The sequence below is a fragment of the Babylonia areolata genome, chromosome 2 (assembly GCF_041734735.1).
Source record: "Babylonia areolata isolate BAREFJ2019XMU chromosome 2, ASM4173473v1, whole genome shotgun sequence".
NCBI lineage: Eukaryota > Metazoa > Mollusca > Gastropoda > Neogastropoda > Buccinidae > Babylonia > Babylonia areolata.
This window is the reverse complement of record NC_134877.1, coordinates 66,142,041-66,162,004: the sequence shown is the minus strand read 5'-3', so window position 1 is coordinate 66,162,004 and position 19,964 is coordinate 66,142,041. Positions and strand designations below refer to the sequence as shown.

Sequence of the window (19,964 nt, the reverse complement as noted above, 5' to 3'; positions counted from 1 at the left end):
GACGTCCACTGACATCCTGCATATGTTCTGATTTTTCCTTCATTTGAGTTTGGTTCAATTCACATAAACAGACTCTGAACAGTTAGTTTGATGTGTCTGGATTATAAAAATACTATTTAAATGAACATTCATCAGGTAGAAGACCTCTTTCTACTCAATAATAATTTGCTAACTGACCACGTGATATGCACGTGGAAAAGGGGGTTGCATCATGGGCAGACAAATGCATTGAAAACTGTGTCCAGAAAAGCAAATAGTCTCAGTCAGCAGATTTACACAATTCTGAAAGCTCTGCTTGTGATTATGGACAGCTTTCGCGATGGAGAAGGATCTCTCTTGTGTGATGATTGGTTTGAAAACAAATGTGATTGGCAATGACAGTTATGAAACTGACTGCCTATTTTATGGTAATTTAGTCTGTCCATCTGATCAGACAGCGTTTTTCAACAACTGGCTATGACTGACAGAATACGTACAGCCAGTGTTGGAAGAAGGGGAAGGAGAGGGAGAGGAGTGATGTAAGACAATAGGTCGAATGCCAGCCAGAGGTCATCAAGGGGGCGTGGCTTTTGGGAAGAGTGAACTCACATTTCAAAGCAGACAGAAGGCAACTGACAACCGCCAATGCCCCACGATGTTTACTTAACGCAGTGCTGAACCTGAACTGGCCGTGAAACATGTGCTTTTTGTTTTTCACGTTTTTTTTTTTTTTTTGCTAAATCAGAGGGATAACTTGTTTGAAGAGGTGGCTAGCTGGATGCACAGCAGACACTTTAATCAGTCCATGTGCAACTTGAAAGGAGTGAACATCATCAAAGAACTTCACCCTCTCACTCCCAAACACTCTTTGCTGTCAAAAAGCTTGTCAGTTCAGTTTCTGGGACTGTGACTGACCTTCCACGTTTACTTTTGTCATTATTGGGACAGTGATTTACTTTCAGGTCTGTAAGAGCTGTGATTTGTTTTCATAAACTTTCTGCCTGTTTTAATTTCTTCTACAGGTATAATCTGACAATAGGCTTGCTATTTCTAGCTGTATTTTGTTTCTTTTCTTTATGGATGTCATTATGCAGAGGTGGATATAGACTTGTTTGTTGCACAAAAATTATTATCTTGACTTTACATGCCTGAACAGTTACCTACAATCAACCTAATTAGGGGAAAAAAAGCCCAGAAGCAGAATCTACACTCATTTTCCTTCACAAAAACATTTACTTTCTTTCTGTATTACCCACAGCTTTTGTGCTAGAATTTTTTGTGATTTATTACCCCCGAATCCTCAAAATTCCCTGGCAAGGGGAGAGCACTTTTTTTTTTTTTTTTACAAAGTTCTCTGGCACTGAACTGGTTAAAAAAAAAAATTCACATTAAAAAAAAACCCATTCATGACAATCGTACAAAAAAGAATTCAATACCCGAAAGAATGCACATCTTCAATAGAAACAGTTTGATTTATTGTCAATAGCAAGTGTAAAAGTACGCTTTTTACATGTACAAGTGGGCTGCCCCTCCCTCCCTGTGCTCCAACCACCTCACCTGGCCACTGCAGGCTTCTTCTCCTGCCAGGGCATGGAGACGCCACTCTTGTCGCAGGACTGAGACACCAGGTTACATGAGTAACCACTGGGACAGCAGTGGATTTTGTCGCTGCAGCAATTTGCCTGCAAGACAAGAACAAAAACACATACCATATCTACATCTCCATCTATCTATCTATACACACAAGCACAAGCACGCACAAGCACAAGCACGCACACACACACATATATCTGCAAATACACACATAGGCACACAAACACACACACAGATTAGCAAACACAGATACACATACACACACACGCATCTCACACACACACATATAGAGAGAGATAGACGGAAAGAGATATATATATATATATATATATATATATATATATATATAGAAGAGAGAGAGAGAAAGGAGACAGAGAGGTGTGTGAGTGTGTGTGTGTGGTGTGTGTGTGCAAACATGTACAGCCATGTATACACACACACACACACACACACACACACACACACGTGTACACATACCCCTGGATAGGGGCAACAGCCGTATCTGCCCCCTGTCATTGGACAGCAGGTTTGCCCATCCTGACACTGGGTCTGATCAGGGCAGACCACAGACTCCACTTTCCCCCTGTTCACAAACACACACACATACACACACACACATACGCATGCGCACACACACACACAAACTCACACATACATACACACATGCATACACACACACGCACGCACGCATGCACGCACACACACACACACACACACACAACAACGTTACTGCACATCAGTCATCATCATTAAGATTAATGCCCCATAGCCATTTTAGTTTTACAGCTATAGACTGGAGGCAGTGAATTAAAATTCAGTGTGTCAAAGGCTTGCCATTTGGAGGTGGGGCCCAATCCTCTCCTTCCATGTAACACCTGATATGCAAACATCCTTGACAGTCACTGATTTTTAAGTTTGTCCATGACAAATACGGCTGTTCCGGAACAAAGCATATGCATGCCACACTTAGCCTGGTGGGGCCTGGAGGGTATTAACCCTTTCCACGCTGATGCCAGCTTACACTGATGGCCAAGCTTTGAGGAACATTTCCTCACTGCTGGCAGCTTGTGTGCACATAACCATCAGATCTGTAATCTTCCACAGAGGAGGCGGAGAGAGAATAAAACTGGAGCACTCAAAACAAAACAAAACAAAACAATATGAACTGAATAAAACAAACAGTGAAAAAACAACAACAATGAAAAAACATGTCAGAGGCATGTCCTACGTTTGTGTGCATGGAAGTAACTGTATTAATGCCTACAAAACAAAAACAAAGAAACACTTATCAAAGTAAGAAGATATATTGTTTTCCCCCCAATTATTTTCATTCTGGAAACTACAAAGATGACTCCTATTAAGTGTTGAATCAGGAACATGCTGACTCTTTGTCTTACACATTCAGACATCACAGCAAAAATGTGGAATTGTCTTTACATGTTATTGTGTATTTTTGTGTGAACAAACAACACTGCTTCTGTCTAAAAATGATTTTAATAAAAATGAAATACTTTTGACCAATTCAACTTGGCACCATACACAACATTTTGGGTCGTTTCCTTTTTCTTTTCTTTTTTGTACAAATCATCATAGATGAACTTAGTGATATACAAGTAATGCAGGGTTATGTTAGTAATATACAAATAATGCAGGGTTATGTCAGTGATATACAAATAATGCAGGGTTATGCTGATGACCCATTTTTTTCAAGTTGCCAGCACCATAAAAAAGACACATTAAACAAATCTGCCCCTTCCTGTCTGTGACTGCCTTTACTTCAACACCCATCTCAATCTATTTCAGATCTACTGGTTTCTGTGTTCCCAGATCACAGCACTCCACAGCCGGCTGTCACTCCTTCACAGTCTTTGGACCTTTCACATGGAATGAATTCTCTCTTTTGCTTTGTCAGTTCTCTACCCTTGGCTCTTTCATGTGTGGCCTTAACTCACTCCGGACAATGGAACGCTATAGCGTTCCTGACGTAAGGTAACATTTCGGACACCAGAACGCTACAGCGGTTTGGACAATTAAAAATTTGTCCATGTTTCCCTCATGGGGTAGCATAAAAATCGCAGCTACACCAGGCATTGCGAACGTGTCATGGGTCGAATGGAAAGTTTCTTCGTGTGCTTTCCATGACTATACACTCGCTGGCCAGCTGCTGACCTTGGTACCCCACACGACAAGCTAACCTGTACACGTATCGAAAATGGCGTCGCAGGCGATACAAGTGGAAATTTTGGGAGCAAACTAGATCATGACGGCAGCTTTTTACTGCTGCTGAAGTGATTGAAATGCTTCAAACTGAAGGTTTCGACATCAACAAGGATGATGAAGATGTTGAATAAAGTATCTGCAGTGAAGAAAGCTACCAGCAAGAAGGTACTGACAGTGACTCAGCTTTTGAGGGCTGTGAAGAGAGGGAGAGGGGTGGGTGTACATACAACATTAGAAGAGGGGTCAGTGGGTCAAGTACAGGGAGTTTCATTCAGTTACTTTGTGTAATTTTGTATTTTCTGTGATTTTTTTCCTAACCCTTACAAATTGGTCGTCTGTAGGGGCAAGCAAGGGAGAAAACTGTCCACAGTGAGTTGAAAGCACTGCTCTCCCCTTTTCCTACTTCTCTCCCTCTTCCCAGTCAACAGTTTCTCTTGCTTTCTCCTTACATGTATATTTCATCATCTTTCATCTCTCTACTTATTCTATATATATTATTCATATATATTCTATTGTCAACAATTTCTCTGCCAGAGATCATAAAGTATCATGGCTTTGCATTGCAGAGCCACCTTTCTTCCTCTTTTTTCTTTTTTTTTTTTTTCCTGCAAGAAAGTGTATTTGTTTTCCCTATCGTAGTGGATTTTTCAACACAATTTTGCCAAGGACAACACTTTTATTGCTGTGGGTTCTTTTACATACGCTAAGAGCACGCCACATACAGGACATCAGTTTATCATCTCATCTGAATGACTAGCATCCAGACCACCACTGAAGGTCCAGTGAAGATGGAGAAAATACTGGGGTTAGTGTGGGATTCGATCCCATGCACTCAGATTCTCTCGCTTCCTAGATGGATGCGTTACCACTAAGCAATCACTTCACACATCTTGTAATAGTAGTAGTAGTAGTAGTTGTGAAACTACAAACCCTGCAGGTGTGGCTGGCTTTTTGAGGGCCCAGGGCACAAAGCTCTGGCCATCAGTGGCCTTCTTGCACTGGCCAGTGCTCACATCGCAGGTGTACTTTTGAGGGCAGCAGTGGATGTGGTCAGAGCAGCAAGTTGCCTGCAGCAGAACCAAAACATGCACACAATAACGAAAAAAAAAAAAAATATATATATATATTTTTTTTTTTAATTTTTAAAGCATACGTATACAGCACTCTATCCAGCTCTCGATTTTGCTTTACAAAACGCATACTACTATTCCACATAACACATCAATATTACAATTTACATACATTTACACATCAAACTGCACCCAGCAAACTATTCACACATATAAACAAACATAATGCATACACACATTCAAACATACATATATACATACCCACAACCCCCTACCACCCCTCACTTGCATACATACATGCACACACATACACACGTCCACATGGGCATGCGTACATGTGCACATAGGTGTGAATACACATAAAAGAGCATCGGCTATTCTTCAGGTCTAGACTAACACGTGTTTTTCCACTTCTTCTTCTTTCTCTTCGTCTGCATTTGCAGGCTGCAACTCCCACCTTTCCAGGCATGTTTGAGTGGGCTTTTATGGGTTGGACCGTTTTTACCCCACCAAGCAGGCAGCCATTATCTTTTTTTTTTGTTTATTGGGGGGGGCGTGCTGGCTATGCTCTTGTTTCAATAACCCAACATACACTTATATGGTTTACGGGATTTTTAATGAGCATATTTGGTCTTCTGCATGTGTATACACATGGGGATTCAGGCACTAGCAGGTCTACACATATGTTGACCTGGGAGAATTGCAACTTGCTAGAACAAATTTCCTAACTCAGAATCAGAGGCTCAACTTACTCATATTCCGATGGTTGTACTGAGGAAGATAAATTAGCACTAGCAGGTCTACACATATGTTGACCTGGGAGAACTGTAACCTGCTAGAAGAAATTCCTTAACTCAGAATCAATGGCTGAACTTACTTATATTTTGATGGTTGTACTGAGGAAGATAAAGTGTGAAACCACTAAAACTGACAAGTAAGTTCAACTTTTGATTCGGAATAAAAAATGTTCTTTACACATCCTGAATCAGAGAAGCTTTTTCCAACACAAAAGCAAGGAGGACAATTCTTTTAGCATGCTGGCTTACATTGGGTTCAGGGCAGCAGCCCCACTGCCCGGAGCTCAGCTGACAGCAGGTGGTTTTATCTGGGCAGTAGAACTGGCCTCCGGGACAGACCACCCTCGTCACCGACCTGCACACCAAAAAAAAAAAAAAAAGAAAAATTAAAAATAAATAAATGAAATAAACAAAATAATAATAACTTTTTAATATTCTTTTGTAAACATGACCAAAGCAAAGTCAGTCGGTAGCACCAGCCACCCAGGTGAAGAGGTAAGTGCTGAAGACTGACGACTTGAAGGATCACATGGATATGATCTGCATCAGGTGGGTTTGTTTTGGTTTTTTGTTCTTGTTTGGGGGTTTTCTTGTTTGTTTGTTTTTTTCAGCCTGTGGCTCGCTCCTACCCAAAGCTGACTGTGCTATGGGCTCAAATCGGATGACTGGGACCTCACAGTCATGGGTCATTCACCTCACCGGTGTATCTTTGACAAGAGTTGCTCAAATTTCTTGACGAACATTGCAAGTGTCTTCTGTATCTCTCAGCCTGGTTGACACTGGGATATATTGTCAGTACAGCTCTGTCAATCAATCCACAACCTAAATCAACTGCAGCAGCATCATCCCCATTTTCATCATGATTTCGAAAACAGTCTCCAATTCTGGCAGGGGAAAAAAGTAAAGAAAAAAAAGCCAGTCACCAAGCAAGCAATGCAAAACTGCCCACAGTCATCAAAACAAAACAAAAAATTCACCATCACCAACCGACGCATTACAGTGGGACACATTGCGGCAGAATGTCCAAACCAAGTGGTGTGCTAAACATGTGGTGCTGAAGGACATAAGAGGGAGGGGACCCAGTGTACTCTCATAGGTAAAAAGCTACATTATGATAATATAGACCTAAAACATTCCACAAGCAGAATATTAAGTTTACAAGTTAGTATGGAAGACAAACTACACACAGTTATCAACTGCTATGCACCAAATACCATGGCAGAGAAAGTAGCCATTATTACACTGCTCATAGTAGTGCTGCAAGACACTGAAACAGATCATATCTGGGTAAATGGTGATTTCAACACTGCTATGAATGAAACTGATAACATATCAGGACTGCAACATGCAGTTTCGCTCATGGAAATGGTACCAGTTTAAACCTGTATGATGCATGGCGATGCCAACACAGTGGCTTACACATGGTCACGACCTAACCCTTTCACTGCTCGAAGAATAGATTGTATTTTTTGTGATGCTTTACTATGGCGAAAATCAAAGAGGCAAATACTGAAACGTTCCCACAATCAGACCATAGACTTGTTACAGTCACCATAAAACTGAATAACTTCCAAAGAGGAAAAAGGTACTGGAAATTTAATTGAACACTTTTGCATAATAAAGACTTCACAGATCAGATAATACAACTGATGAACATTTTAATCAATATTACAATGATCCAGAAACCGCATGGGAAATGCTGAAAGTTAATATAAAGTCTTTCTGCATTCAATATGCTAGCAGCAAACACAAGGAAAAAAACAGACCTGGTGGAAAATTCAAAGTAACTAACAGAACTAGAAAACACACAAAATGAGAATCAACAAAATAAAATGATACAACAGCGAATTCAGCAAAAGAAAAATGCGACTGAAATGCTGGAAATGCATCGAGCAAGGGGAGCCCAAGTTAGGTCACGAATGAAATGGACTGAGGAAGGAGAAAAAAATACAAAATATGTCCTTAATAATTTTTATATGGAAAGAAATTGGGAAACAACAAATGTAATATCATCACTGAAAATTGATAATTGAAGTACGGACACTGCTTGGCATCTCTTATAAAGACCACATAACCAATGAGGAAGTCAAAAACAGAATAAGGCAAGCCATTGGTCCCTATGAAGACCTTCTCACCACCATCAAGAGGCGCAAATTAAAATGGTTCGGCCACGTAACAAGAGGAGAGGGGCTTGCCAAGACAGTGCTCCAGGGAACAGTCAGAGGAGGAAGGAAGAGAGGAAGACAGAAGAAGAGATGGGAAGACAACATCACAGAATGGACAGGACTGAAGCTGAGCGAGGCGGTCAAATGTGCGAAAGACAGGGATGGATGGAGAGGACTGGCTGACAGGTCATCTGTAGCGCCCCAATGGCAACCGCCATGGGGCAGCTGATGATGATGATGCTGAAGTACGGACAACCCAGCAGAAATTCTAAATGAAATCAAAGATTTCTACCACAACCTATACAAAGAAAAGAAGGGTAGGTCGCAAAACTGATGTATGAAACAACATTTCCTCAAAAACAAGTCATTTCCAACTCTTTCTCATGATGAATGAGAACAGTGCGACATAGATTTGTCTGTAGAGGAATTCACACAGGCCCTCCAGGCTCTAAATAAAGATTCTGCCCCAGGCACTGATGGATTAACCCCTTCGTTCTACCTACACTTTTGGGAAAGACTAAAAATGCTGTACTTCAATTGCATTACTTCATCGGTCAAAAATGGATGACTACCTTATTCGTTAAAGAAGGGTGTGATTACTCTATTGCATAAAGGTCAAAACCTGGACAAAAATAACTTAAGTAATTATAGACAAATCACACTGACTAACACAGTAAGATTTACACAAAAGCTCTCACCAGACATCTGTAAAAGGCAATAAAGCAGATCATAAATGACGATCAGGTAGGTTTTATAAAAGGCAGAAATATGACTTCTCCTCTAAGGCTTACTGATGATCTTACTTCATATATATAAATCATATGATTTAACAGATTTAGCCCTGCACAAAAGAGCAAACCGATAGGCCTAGTTTGCATCAGTTTGAAATGGTACAGTATATGACACCAAAGTGGCTTTTCAATTTCTGAAAGCAACAGGCATATGTCATACACACATTATGCTTGCAGATACACACACACACACACACACACACACACACACACAGACTTCGACACATCACACACACAAACAAACAGAAGGAACTTTTGACTTACTCAGAGAGAGGAGTCTGCCTTGCCTGCAACAAAGAAACAATAGACACACATTCAAACACTTTTCATGCAACAAGGACCAGTTTATCAATAGTAATAACAACCTCACAACATAAAATGTCCTGTTAATGTTTGTCAAAAAAAATAGCTGCAGCGGAGAAAATATGTATACACCTGAAAAAAACAAAACAAAACATCGAGAAAATAAGTCACAATCAGTGCTCTTCTTATAGTTACACTCCTCTGTCTTTCACTCACTCAACAGCTTTTTCAAGTTTCAAGACTGGGGAAGGAAAGCTGTTGAACACAGTGGAAAACAAATGGGCATGCAGAAAGGAGAAAGGAGGGCAGCAACTACACTTCACACGTCAGACACCACATAAAGATGTGGCCTTTGCAACACAGACTGCCATGCAAGCACTGATCTGCACAGCCACAAGCATTGCACTGCTCTAACCCAGCAGCCTGCCTGACGTTTTGATTGTGCGTGTACATCCACTGGAGCACAAGGTCAGTGAAAGCCAGGGTTCCAGTTCTTCTCTTCAGCAATATGCTGGCATCACATGCCTGTATGTCATGTTTTTCAATGAAAAATTCCCTGCAACAAAATCTTCACCTCAACACAATAATAAAAAATTAAAAAATTAAAAAAAACCAAAAACATGATGCAAAGCCTTCATGGCTCATGTGCGATTCTTGATTAACAACAACAAAACTTTTGCCACAAACCAATGATAGAACAAGCAGTCAAGTTTTCTCATCTCAAATATGACACCTTCTGAGCAACAACATCAAAGCTTTCACCACTACTCAATAATAAAACAAGGCAAAACCTCCATGGCTCATGTGTGATTCCTGCCCATCAACAAAACCTTCACCACAACCCAACAGTAAAACAAGAGGCAAAGCTTTCATGGCTCACATAGTATGTGATTCTTGCTGAACAGCAACAAAACCTTCATCTCAACCCAATAATTAAACAAGAGGCAAAGCCGTCATGGCTAACATGTGATTACTACTGAACAACAGAACTTTCACCACAACCCAATGAAAACAAGAGGCAAAGCCTTCAAGATTCACTTGTGCTTCGTGCTTTATCCAGTAAAGGAATCGTGAGCAGAAAAAAAAGATTTGAAAAATTGTTGAAAAGTGTTAATATTAAATATGATATATAAAATAAGCTTGAAAGAAAAAAAAAAGGCATGAGAGCAGGATCGAACCATGTACATTCAGTTCTGAAGCAAGCAGACTAATCCCCACTGCTGTGGTGCATCTGACATCATTTGACTAAATTTAATACTTAAAGCAATGTTGACAATTTCTTCTTCGTGCAATAAACAGATGTGACTGTAGCGGGCGTAGTAACGCCATTTAAATCATGTTTTTTGTGTGTTTTATCGTATCTCCATTATTCTTTTATTTTGGTGGTAAAGGAGACATTGCCATCACTTCAAGCACACCGCAACACATGGTAGATCTGCACGAACCATTCTACACTGCAACTGGCTGAAAAAAACAATCAATTCAATTTTTCTTTTATATTCATTCCAGTTAATTCAGTGTCCACTTTAGAATATTCATATGCAGTAAACATGTTGATGGTGTAGTTATTATTGCTGTCCAGAATAGGCCTTTCTTTCCTTTTTAACTGTGAACAAGAAAAAACAAAGTCATGGCGTCTTCGAACACAACTTACCTTCTAGTAGGCCTAACTCAGTGGGTAGCCGTTTTTAGAATTTTTGAATTTCGGAACGAATCTCAACAAAATAAATCATTAATGATTCAGAAACACGGCTTAATTCAGGAGACTTACAACCTGTACTGTTATTGGTATGACTGTGAAGATTTTTTTTCCATACTATGTTTAAGCCAAATTTGGTAATGGCAAAGTATTTCCAGAGACAATGGTAATGTTAAAATTTACCACGGACACACATACATACACAGACAACCAAACACTGGGTTCAAACATAGATTCACTTTGTATACACAAGCAAGTCAAAAACAAACAAACAAAAAAAACAACAACAAAAAAACGAAAAAGAAAGAAAGAAAAAAACACCACCAACAGAAGAATCTCCATCCACACATCATCAGTCAGTTGATTCATTGGAATTTCACCTCTCTTGATAATGCAAGTGTGTGCTTGTATCTGTTTTCTGTTTGTGTGTATGGTGTTGAGGTGGTGTGTTGAGGGGATGGAGGTGAGACTGGATCCCCTTCCACACATCATCAGCCTTTTGAGTTCATTGTGACGGGCGCAATAGCCGAGTGGTTAAAGCGTTGGACTGTCAATCTGAGGGTCCCGGGTTCGGCGCCTAGTGGATAACGGGTGGAGATTTTTACAATCTCCCAGGTAAACATATGTGCAGACCTGCTAGTGCCTGAACCCCCTTCGTGTGTATATGCAAGCAGAAGATCAAATACGCACATTAAAGATCCTGTAATCCATGTCAGCGTTCGGTGGGTTATGGAAACAAGAACATACCCAGCATGCACACCCTGAAAAACGGAGTATGGCTACCTACATGGCGGGGTAAAAACGCTCATACACGTAAAAGCCCACTCATGTGCATACAAGTGAACGCAGAAGAAGAAGAGAGTTCTTTGAGATTTAACCTCCTTGATGCATGCAAATGTGTGCTTGTATAGATGTTTTCTGTGTATGTTATGGAGGTGTTGTGTGGAAGGGAGCGGCAGAGATTGATTAAATAATGTGATTCGACATGTGCAGCATTTGGGCACTCTGAAGTATGTGCTTGGTTCTTAATATTGATATTTGTTTCATAAAAGTATTGCAATACTGCTGTCAAGCATTGTGATATGAGATGAGCATCAATCAGATACTGTGATGGGAGGGAGAGAGAGAGGGAGGGAGGGAGGGGGAGAGAGAGAGAGGGAGGGAGGGAGGGAGGGAGGAAGGGAGAGAGCGAGAGAGAGGGAGGGAGGGAGAGACATAGAAAAGTACAAGGTAGCTGGTAATTCAGCTTTGTTGGTTGTATGTTAATCAAACACTAACTAGTTTGCTTCATATGGAGTCATTAAGTAAGAAAAAAATGTCAACAGCTCTGCTTCATACACAATCATTAACTGAAAGAAGAAAAGAAAGCTTATTTTCTCCATTTGGCTGTAAATGGCTTGACGCGTGGAACAAGGAGTATTTTAGTATATCTCCAGCTGATACAGTGATAGTTTAAATCAACAGTTGCTTAAAGGTGCAGATATTTTCAATTTTAATGTATGGTTCTGTAATTATGTACCCATTTGCCAGGTTTTTAATGCATGATGCTATTTCACTTCATGTCCCCTTTAACAGTGAGGAAAAAGAATTTTAAAAAACAACAAAAATGCCTCACAGAACAGGTGAACTTTTAGTTTTTTTTGTGTGTTGGTTGGTGCCAAAGACTGACAAGCAGTGAGTTCCAACCAGTGGAAGAACAAAAACTTAAACTCTGGTAACCAAAAGACTTAAGTTCATGTTTTAGGTACTTAAAGATCAGTTAACATCTAAACAATTTCTTTTATGGATGAGATAATAAAGGTTTGGGTTCTTTAAGGAAAGAAAGAAAAAACAACAACAACAAAACCAATGTACTATATATGATTAAAAAAAACAGCAAAAAAAACAACAACAACAAAAAAGCCACTATAACGTGCCTTCCCAGCCATGTGAACGATATGGAACCACCTGTGCACATGCCAGCGGCCTACACAGCCCTTGCGGATGTAGTCGCAGCGGCAGTCATGCGGGCAGCAGTGCACATGATCCGAGCAGCACACCGCCTGTCTCAAATCACAAACATCCCCCCCCCCACCCCCCTTCAACACCGAGCAGCACACCGCCTGTCTCAAATCACAAACATCCCCCCCACCCCCACCCCCCTTCAACACCCAGCAGCACACCGCCTGTCTCAAATCACAAACATCCCCCCCCACCCCCACCCCCCTTCAACACCGAGCAGCACACCGCCTGTCTCAAATCACAAACATCCCCCCCACCCCCACCCCCCTTCAACACCGAGCAGCACACCGCCTGTCTCAAATCACAAACATCCCCCCCACCCCCACCCCCCTTCAACACCGAGCAGCACACCGCCTGTCTCAAATCACAAACATCCCCCCCACCCCCACCCCCCTTCAACACCGAGCAGCACACCGCCTGTCTCAAATCACAAACATCCCCCCCACCCCCACCCCCCTTCAACACCGAGCAGCACACAGCCTGTCTCAAATCACAAACATCCCCCCCACCCCCACCCCCCTTCAACACCGAGCAGCACACCGCCTGTCTCAAATCACACACATCCCCCCCACCCCCACCCCCCTTCAACACCGAGCAGCACACTGCCTGTCTCAAATCACAAACATCCCCCCCCCCACCCCCCTTCAACACCGAGCAGCACACCGCCTGTCTCAAATCACAAACATCCCCCCCCCCCACCCCCCTTCAACACCGAGCAGCACACCGCCTGTCTCAAATCACAAACATCCCCCCCCACCCCCCTTCAACACTCATCCTGCTTGCCACGTACCTGGCCCACTAAAAATAATTCTTACCTGTGCTACCAGTGGCACAGCAATTTTGCTTCCTTGTTTGTTTCAACTGGACTGATATTTTCTTACTTCTTCTTGTTTCAGGATCTACTTTCAGAGGAAAAAAAAACAACCAAACCAACAAAACTGGTTTTGCCTGTATTTGTTTGTTTGAAGCTTCACTGATGTTCTTTATCTGCCTACACTGTAGGAATAAAACAAAACAAACAGCAATACTGATTTTGCTAATGTGTTTTGGAACTAATTGATATTGCGTTCCAGCAAGATCTGAGTTTAGGAGAAAAAAATCAACATTTATCTTGCTGATATCTCACTTACCAACTGTTGTTCTGCCTTTAGAAAGAGTAACTGATTTTGCTTCCTTGGCTGTTTCAAGAAACTGAAATTGTTTACTTGTTTCAAGACATGCCTTTAGAAACAACAACAACAAAAACAAAAAACCAATAACAACAAACTGGATAAATACAATAAAACTGACAGATTTGCTTTTGCATATTTGTTATATGGTTTTGAAATATGAATAAACAAACTGGACGATAATTAAACAACAGACAGCTTTCTCTGGTAAATCTAAGGATCTGCTTCTGGTATAAACACAAACACACACACACACACACACACACACACACAAAACCACAGAAAAACAACTAAATTAATGAATAGCAATAACATAATGATTGACCAACCAACGGCTTGTGTTGGTTTCTTTTGAGACCTGCTTCATGGAAACATTAAATGGATCAACAGTGACAACCAAACAAATGACCAAATTACATATCATTGCAGTGAAGTTTTGTCAGTCCACTTAAGATTCAGCTTACAAGCCAGGGTGTCAGTCATCATTCTTTAATACAGCCTTTTTCCTCTCCAGAGTGTATCACATTTCCTCAGCAAATGACTAACACCTCTTACTAATACACAACATGGAGTAACTGCACTATTTTCTGTCACACTGATCTTATTTCACCATGGCTCAGCAGTTAGGGAATTTTAAGAGCAGCATAGATTAAGATGCAATGGTAGTTAAAAAAACAACAAAAACAACAACAAACAACAGTACTCAAACTGACCATGCTGAAACAATTCACTGACAGTTCTAAATAAGTAAACGAAAGATTTTTCATTTTTCTTTTGCTTGAATGATTTCTGTTGCCTACGCTACCATGTGGGATGATTATGACAATGATAGCTTTACAGAAGCACTGCATGTATTCAGTTGTCTCAAACTGCACGAAAAAAAAAAAAAAAATTAACGAAATATACACATTCATTTCTTAAAAGATACCAACATAAAGTGGTGATTAATCACTTGGGGAAGTGCACATAAAAAAATGCAAATCAATGGATGGTAGGTACTGTATGGAATAAGGGAAGACATTTCTGGAAGGTATAAATTACCATGAGAGAGGACGGTAAGGGGAGAGCAACAGGTCAACAGTCTAGAGGTTTAGTTGGGGAGGGTTAATCAAAGGTCAACTGTTTATTCACAGTCATTCTCACAGCATTAAGCCCTGCACACAGCCATAGTGTACAGAAAACCCAACCCTGTGCGGTCAGATCAAATCAAATCAAATCATGTTGTTTATGACCCAGCTGAGCGCAAAGGGGTCATCTCATGGCTGTATAGCTGTCAATTCTTAAAACCAGTGGAAGAGAACACAAAACAGTCTTCAAACTAGGTCATTAAAACAATGTTACAATGACAGATTCATCCACGTCTCCCTCAATCCACGTAAAATTTCAATTTCAGTTTAAGAATATTGAAAGTAACGTGAACAGATCAATTCACCCAAGTCTGTTTGCAGTCTGATGACAGGAATAAGAGCTGCAAGAATACTGTTATTGTCAGTTTCTGCTTCAGGCAAACAAAAAGTTGCACAGTCCTGCTACTCATTTGTTCATCTTCATGCAGCGTGTCATGGGCAATTAAAATCTGGCAGAGCCCATCCCTCTCCAAATCAGACTTCTTGTCAGGTCTACTCCCCACATATGGCAGGCAGTCCTGGATTACAGGGTTACCAGTAGCGGCGGAGATCCTCTGAACTGATAGAGCTAAATAGAAAAACTAAGGCCTTATCCCATGGCCACCCAAAATGGAGAATGTTGGTGACACGTTCAGCAGTGCAGTTCTCCCATGACCAGTGATATAGTCACAGTGACAGTGGCTGCTCATTACACACATTAATCTGTTTCTCATAGAAAATACAAAATCGTTTCAAATTACCCCTAGTCCTCTATAGACTACTACAACTTAAGTCAATATGTCAAGATAAGTGTTTTTATAATAAGAAATGTGACAGAGCCATCACTCAACACGGGACAGTGCGTCGGGGGAAGGGGGAAGGGAAGTGGGTGTCAAGAGAGGAGCAAAATGCTCTGATCTGGAATATAATGGAATCACCCAAGGAAATAACAAAAACCCAGAAAATGGTACAAGTTAATACAAAACCACTGCAAACCAAAAAACAGGAAGAAACTGACTGACTGACCTACCTGTTGCATTTGCTTGCTATTTTCTTTTTTACAAAAAAAAAAAAATTTTTTTTTCAAGATTTACTTAGATACAAAAAAAAAAAAAAAAAAAAAACCTAGTTGGATGAAGAGCTACAATCAGGAAAAGAATTCAACACTGATAAAGTGGGTAGGGGTGAGGGGTGTGTGTAGGGGTTATCACAGAGGGTACTTGATAACAGGACTCAAACCAGTCTACAAAACATTCCTCTTAAGAAAAACATGATCACTGGAAGATTTTTTTTTTAATTCTATTTCATTATCTTTTTTTTAATAGTTAGAATCATTGAAGGATGAAGGAAAGGGTTGACAATGAAAAGTTGAAGAAAGTGCTGTGAGAATCAAAACTCGCACATCACATGCAGAGTTCAGAAACTTCAACAGGAAGTATGCTTCAATTTATCAATGATATTGTAAAGGATGTATGCACCTTCAAGCTCTCTCTGCTCTTACACTGATGATGGAATCTTAAGCATTCCTAAAAAAACATTCATCAGAGAGAAACAGAGCAAGAGAGCTTTAGTTCTTCAGGTACACAAACCTGGAATTCAATGCCTCTTTCAGTCTGAAACAGTTATTTCACTCACACTATTTAAAACAAATCTAAGAACATTCTTTTTCAAGCAGTCACCACATAATCAAGACGCTCCACTCCATATCTGTATCCTTTAGATCCACATGAATTTCTTTCAATCATGTTCCTGTGTGCTTTCGTAAGTGTGCAGGCATGTCTTTGTGCATATGAGTCTTTGTGTGTGCACCCATGAGTGTGTTCTTGTCTGCTAAATCTAACCAACGTGTCATTGTAAAGCTCTTTGAGAGCTTTGTAAGTGCTTAACATTCCACTGCTGGCATGAGTTAAACACCGTAAATACATATGAAATTTTACAAAAAGCTTGTCCAACATAGGTTAGCTGTAAACCTTAAGTCAAAGAATAATTCTCTGACACAACAACAACAAAAAGTACAATGGCATACAATATCAAAACCACAACAAACCTTCATAAAAAAAACGAAGAAATGTTTCCCATTCTTGCTTCCACAGTTTTTGCTAAATAGTAATTAAACAAATTTTCCTTCAAATTCAGTACAGCCATCACATCAAAGTGTTTCTAGACCCGACAAAATACAAGTGTAAATACTGAGTGTGGGAAAAATGTGATCGAAGGGTTGGGAGGGTAACTGGAAGGAAGACATGGGCAGGATAAAGAGAGAAACAACCGATTATACACATGTAGCATGGCAACAACAAAAGCAGCAATCATGGGAGAGAACAAAAGAAGCAAACTCAGGTTGGAGACAGGTCAGACAGGACACCTGGGTGTCACTCACATCGGAGAAGGGGCAACACCCGTATGACCCACTGGCCAACAAACAACACGTGTCGCCGTCTGGACACATCAGCCCGTCCTTGCACACCACAGCCTGCTTCTTCGACATAGCTGGGCGAGCCTCATCACTGCTGGCGGTGCCCCGACTTCCCTCTGGGCGTCTCTCTACCCACAACTGCTCCCAGTCCCCTCGGAAGCAGCGTCTGTGCACCATGTCGCACTTTGTGCCCGTCGGGCAGCAGTGGAGTTTGTCGGGGCAGCACACACCCTGTTTTGGGGCAAGAACCAACCCCATCACCCATCAGCCCACACACATCCTGTCAGTGCCAGCTTGATAGTTTGGACCTTTTTTTTTCTCAATACTGTTGGGTTTGTTTGTTTTTAAATGTATTAAAATTTTCATGAAAATGATACATATAGCCATATCGGCAAATCATCAGGGAACCATTTAAGTGACTGTCAATTCTGATATATTTATAAATGTGATTAAAGAGTTTAGACAAAACAGGTAACATGTATCAATTACAAACAATCTGAATGTAAAACAAAAGAAAACTTATGACAAAACTGACCAAAAGATTCTGAATATTTTTCTTCTTGTCAAAATTGTGAGAAACAATTAACATATAATACATGTAGTAAAGAAAGTACACTTTTTTGCTGCTCCCATATCTCTGCTGGATACCAAATCTCTGTCAAACCATCAGCAACTGTACATCATCTACATGGTAAATGTTCCAGATCCATGAAATTGGCTATTGGCGTATCTTAGCATTGAAGACATACTTTGTTAGTTTGTTAGTTTGTACTGAGTGTTCTGCTTTAAAATAAAATTTAAAAAGTTTTATCCTTGAATCAGATGAGGAGAAAGTGTTCCTTTGATCACTGAAAATGTCTCACCAACAGTTTAAAACTCACTGTTTCATCATAGAATTCTTGGCATTACATTGGTAACGTGAGCTTATAAAAGGGAACTGAAACAAAATCTTTTAGCCTTTTTTTTTTTTTTTTTTTTTTTTTTTTTTTAAAGCTTGGAAAAAAAAAAGCGAAAAAAAAAAAGGTTCAGATATCAAGAGGTACCCACACGTGACAACGGACAACATCCAAAGCCCTTTTGGGCAGGACAGCAAGTGTCATTGAGGTGGCAAACAGTCTTCTTGTCGGGACAAGTGACGTTGCTGGGGCCAGCACGAAGCACCGGCCGAGACCTCAACACTTTCCGGTCAGCCCAGTTAAAGGAGATACCCCGGGCATCAGACGTGCACTGGCCGTGCTGCTCGTCGCACTTATACCCCTTGGGGCAACAGTGGACGCCATCCTTACAGCAAACCGCCTACACACCCACCATCACACGTCACACGCACAGTCACATTTGTTAGAAAGCACCTTCAAGCAGAATAAAGGGACAGTGTTTGCAGGTTTTGTTCTGTATGGATTTTCTGTGTGCCAGGCACATGATGAACCACAAAAAAAAAAGAATAACTTCCCTTCTTGAAGATCAATGGCTCGGCCACTTAACCCCACCCCTCCCGCACCCACTCCCACAAGAAGATCAGTTTTCCCTTTATTCCATCTTCCTCCCTCCCAACCCCCTTCACCTTTCCAACCCATGTGATGCGTTATCTGATGCACTTTGCCTTTCATTATTTTTGCTTTTAACTGCATCTTAAGCAATGCAGAATTGAAATTTCTAGCATATTACCATACACATTTCAGGAAAAATATTTTTTGTTAGTTTATCAAATTACTGGTTTATCATTTCACAGTTTTTCATGGATAAATAATAAAACTTACTATAGTTATTCATTTACAACACCCTCCCTCATTTAAGTCCATTTTTTAAAAAACATATATATATATATATATATATATATATATATATATATTTCATTAAAAACATACAATTCAGCTATCAAAACTGGATACATTTTCACAATCTCTTCTGAAATCATGAATACTTTATGCAGTTGTTTCCTTTTCTTTCTTTTTTAATTTCTTTTGGTTGATGGATGTTGTTTGGGAATTTTTATGAAACTTGTGTTGGCTTCTCAGAGTCCATGTAAAAAAAAAATAAATAAATAAAATTAAAAAAAAAACCCAAAACAATCAAAACCAAGAAACAAACACCCTCCCAATACAACAGCCTAAAATAACTTCAGTGAAGGACTTACATTGACCCCTTCACAGCACCCATACTGCCCGTTCTGCAGGGGGCAGCAGGTGTCTGAATCGGGGCACTGTGTCACACCATTAGGACACACAATGTCCTTTGCTCGGAACTGCAACAGCCCAGAGCGTACATATGTAAACAACAACAAACAAACAAACAAACACTACGTTAACAGCATTGTACATTTTGCTCACGGTGACAACAGATCTGCTTGAGGGTTTCTCCGTTGGGACAGTGTTCTTTGCTCCCATTGCAATATCAAGTATCGGACATATAGATATGTACCATAAGATTTTATTTATCTATTTCTTTCTTTCTTTTAAATAAACATTACTGCACAGCTTTGCACCTTTGCTCACGGTGACAACAAACTGTCTGGTTGAGGGTTACCCCACTGGGACACAAAATGTTCTTTGCTCAGAAGCGAAACATGCCGTAGTGTACATTATATACTGTTACTGTATATTCATTTTATTCAAAAACAAAAAAAACCAAAAATACAGCATTGCAAAGCCTTGCACC

The 19,964-nt window shown here is 40.4% G+C and overlaps 1 protein-coding gene across 1 annotated transcript in view; it reads right to left on the bottom strand.

The window, feature by feature from the left end:
• Positions 1-19,964, bottom strand: part of LOC143276491 (progranulin-like) — a 34,496-nt gene that overhangs the window by 8,350 nt on the left and 6,182 nt on the right. The window contains exons 3-11 of the mRNA XM_076581014.1: positions 19,444-19,551; positions 18,357-18,605; positions 17,274-17,540; positions 12,534-12,659; positions 8,880-8,902; positions 5,909-6,014; positions 4,723-4,859; positions 2,050-2,155; positions 1,537-1,661 (exon numbers count right to left, since the gene is read on the bottom strand). Of these exons, the coding sequence (XP_076437129.1) occupies positions 1,537-1,661; positions 2,050-2,155; positions 4,723-4,859; positions 5,909-6,014; positions 8,880-8,902; positions 12,534-12,659; positions 17,274-17,540; positions 18,357-18,605; positions 19,444-19,551 (1,247 nt within the window). The remainder of the gene's footprint in view (positions 1-1,536; positions 1,662-2,049; positions 2,156-4,722; positions 4,860-5,908; positions 6,015-8,879; positions 8,903-12,533; positions 12,660-17,273; positions 17,541-18,356; positions 18,606-19,443; positions 19,552-19,964) is intronic.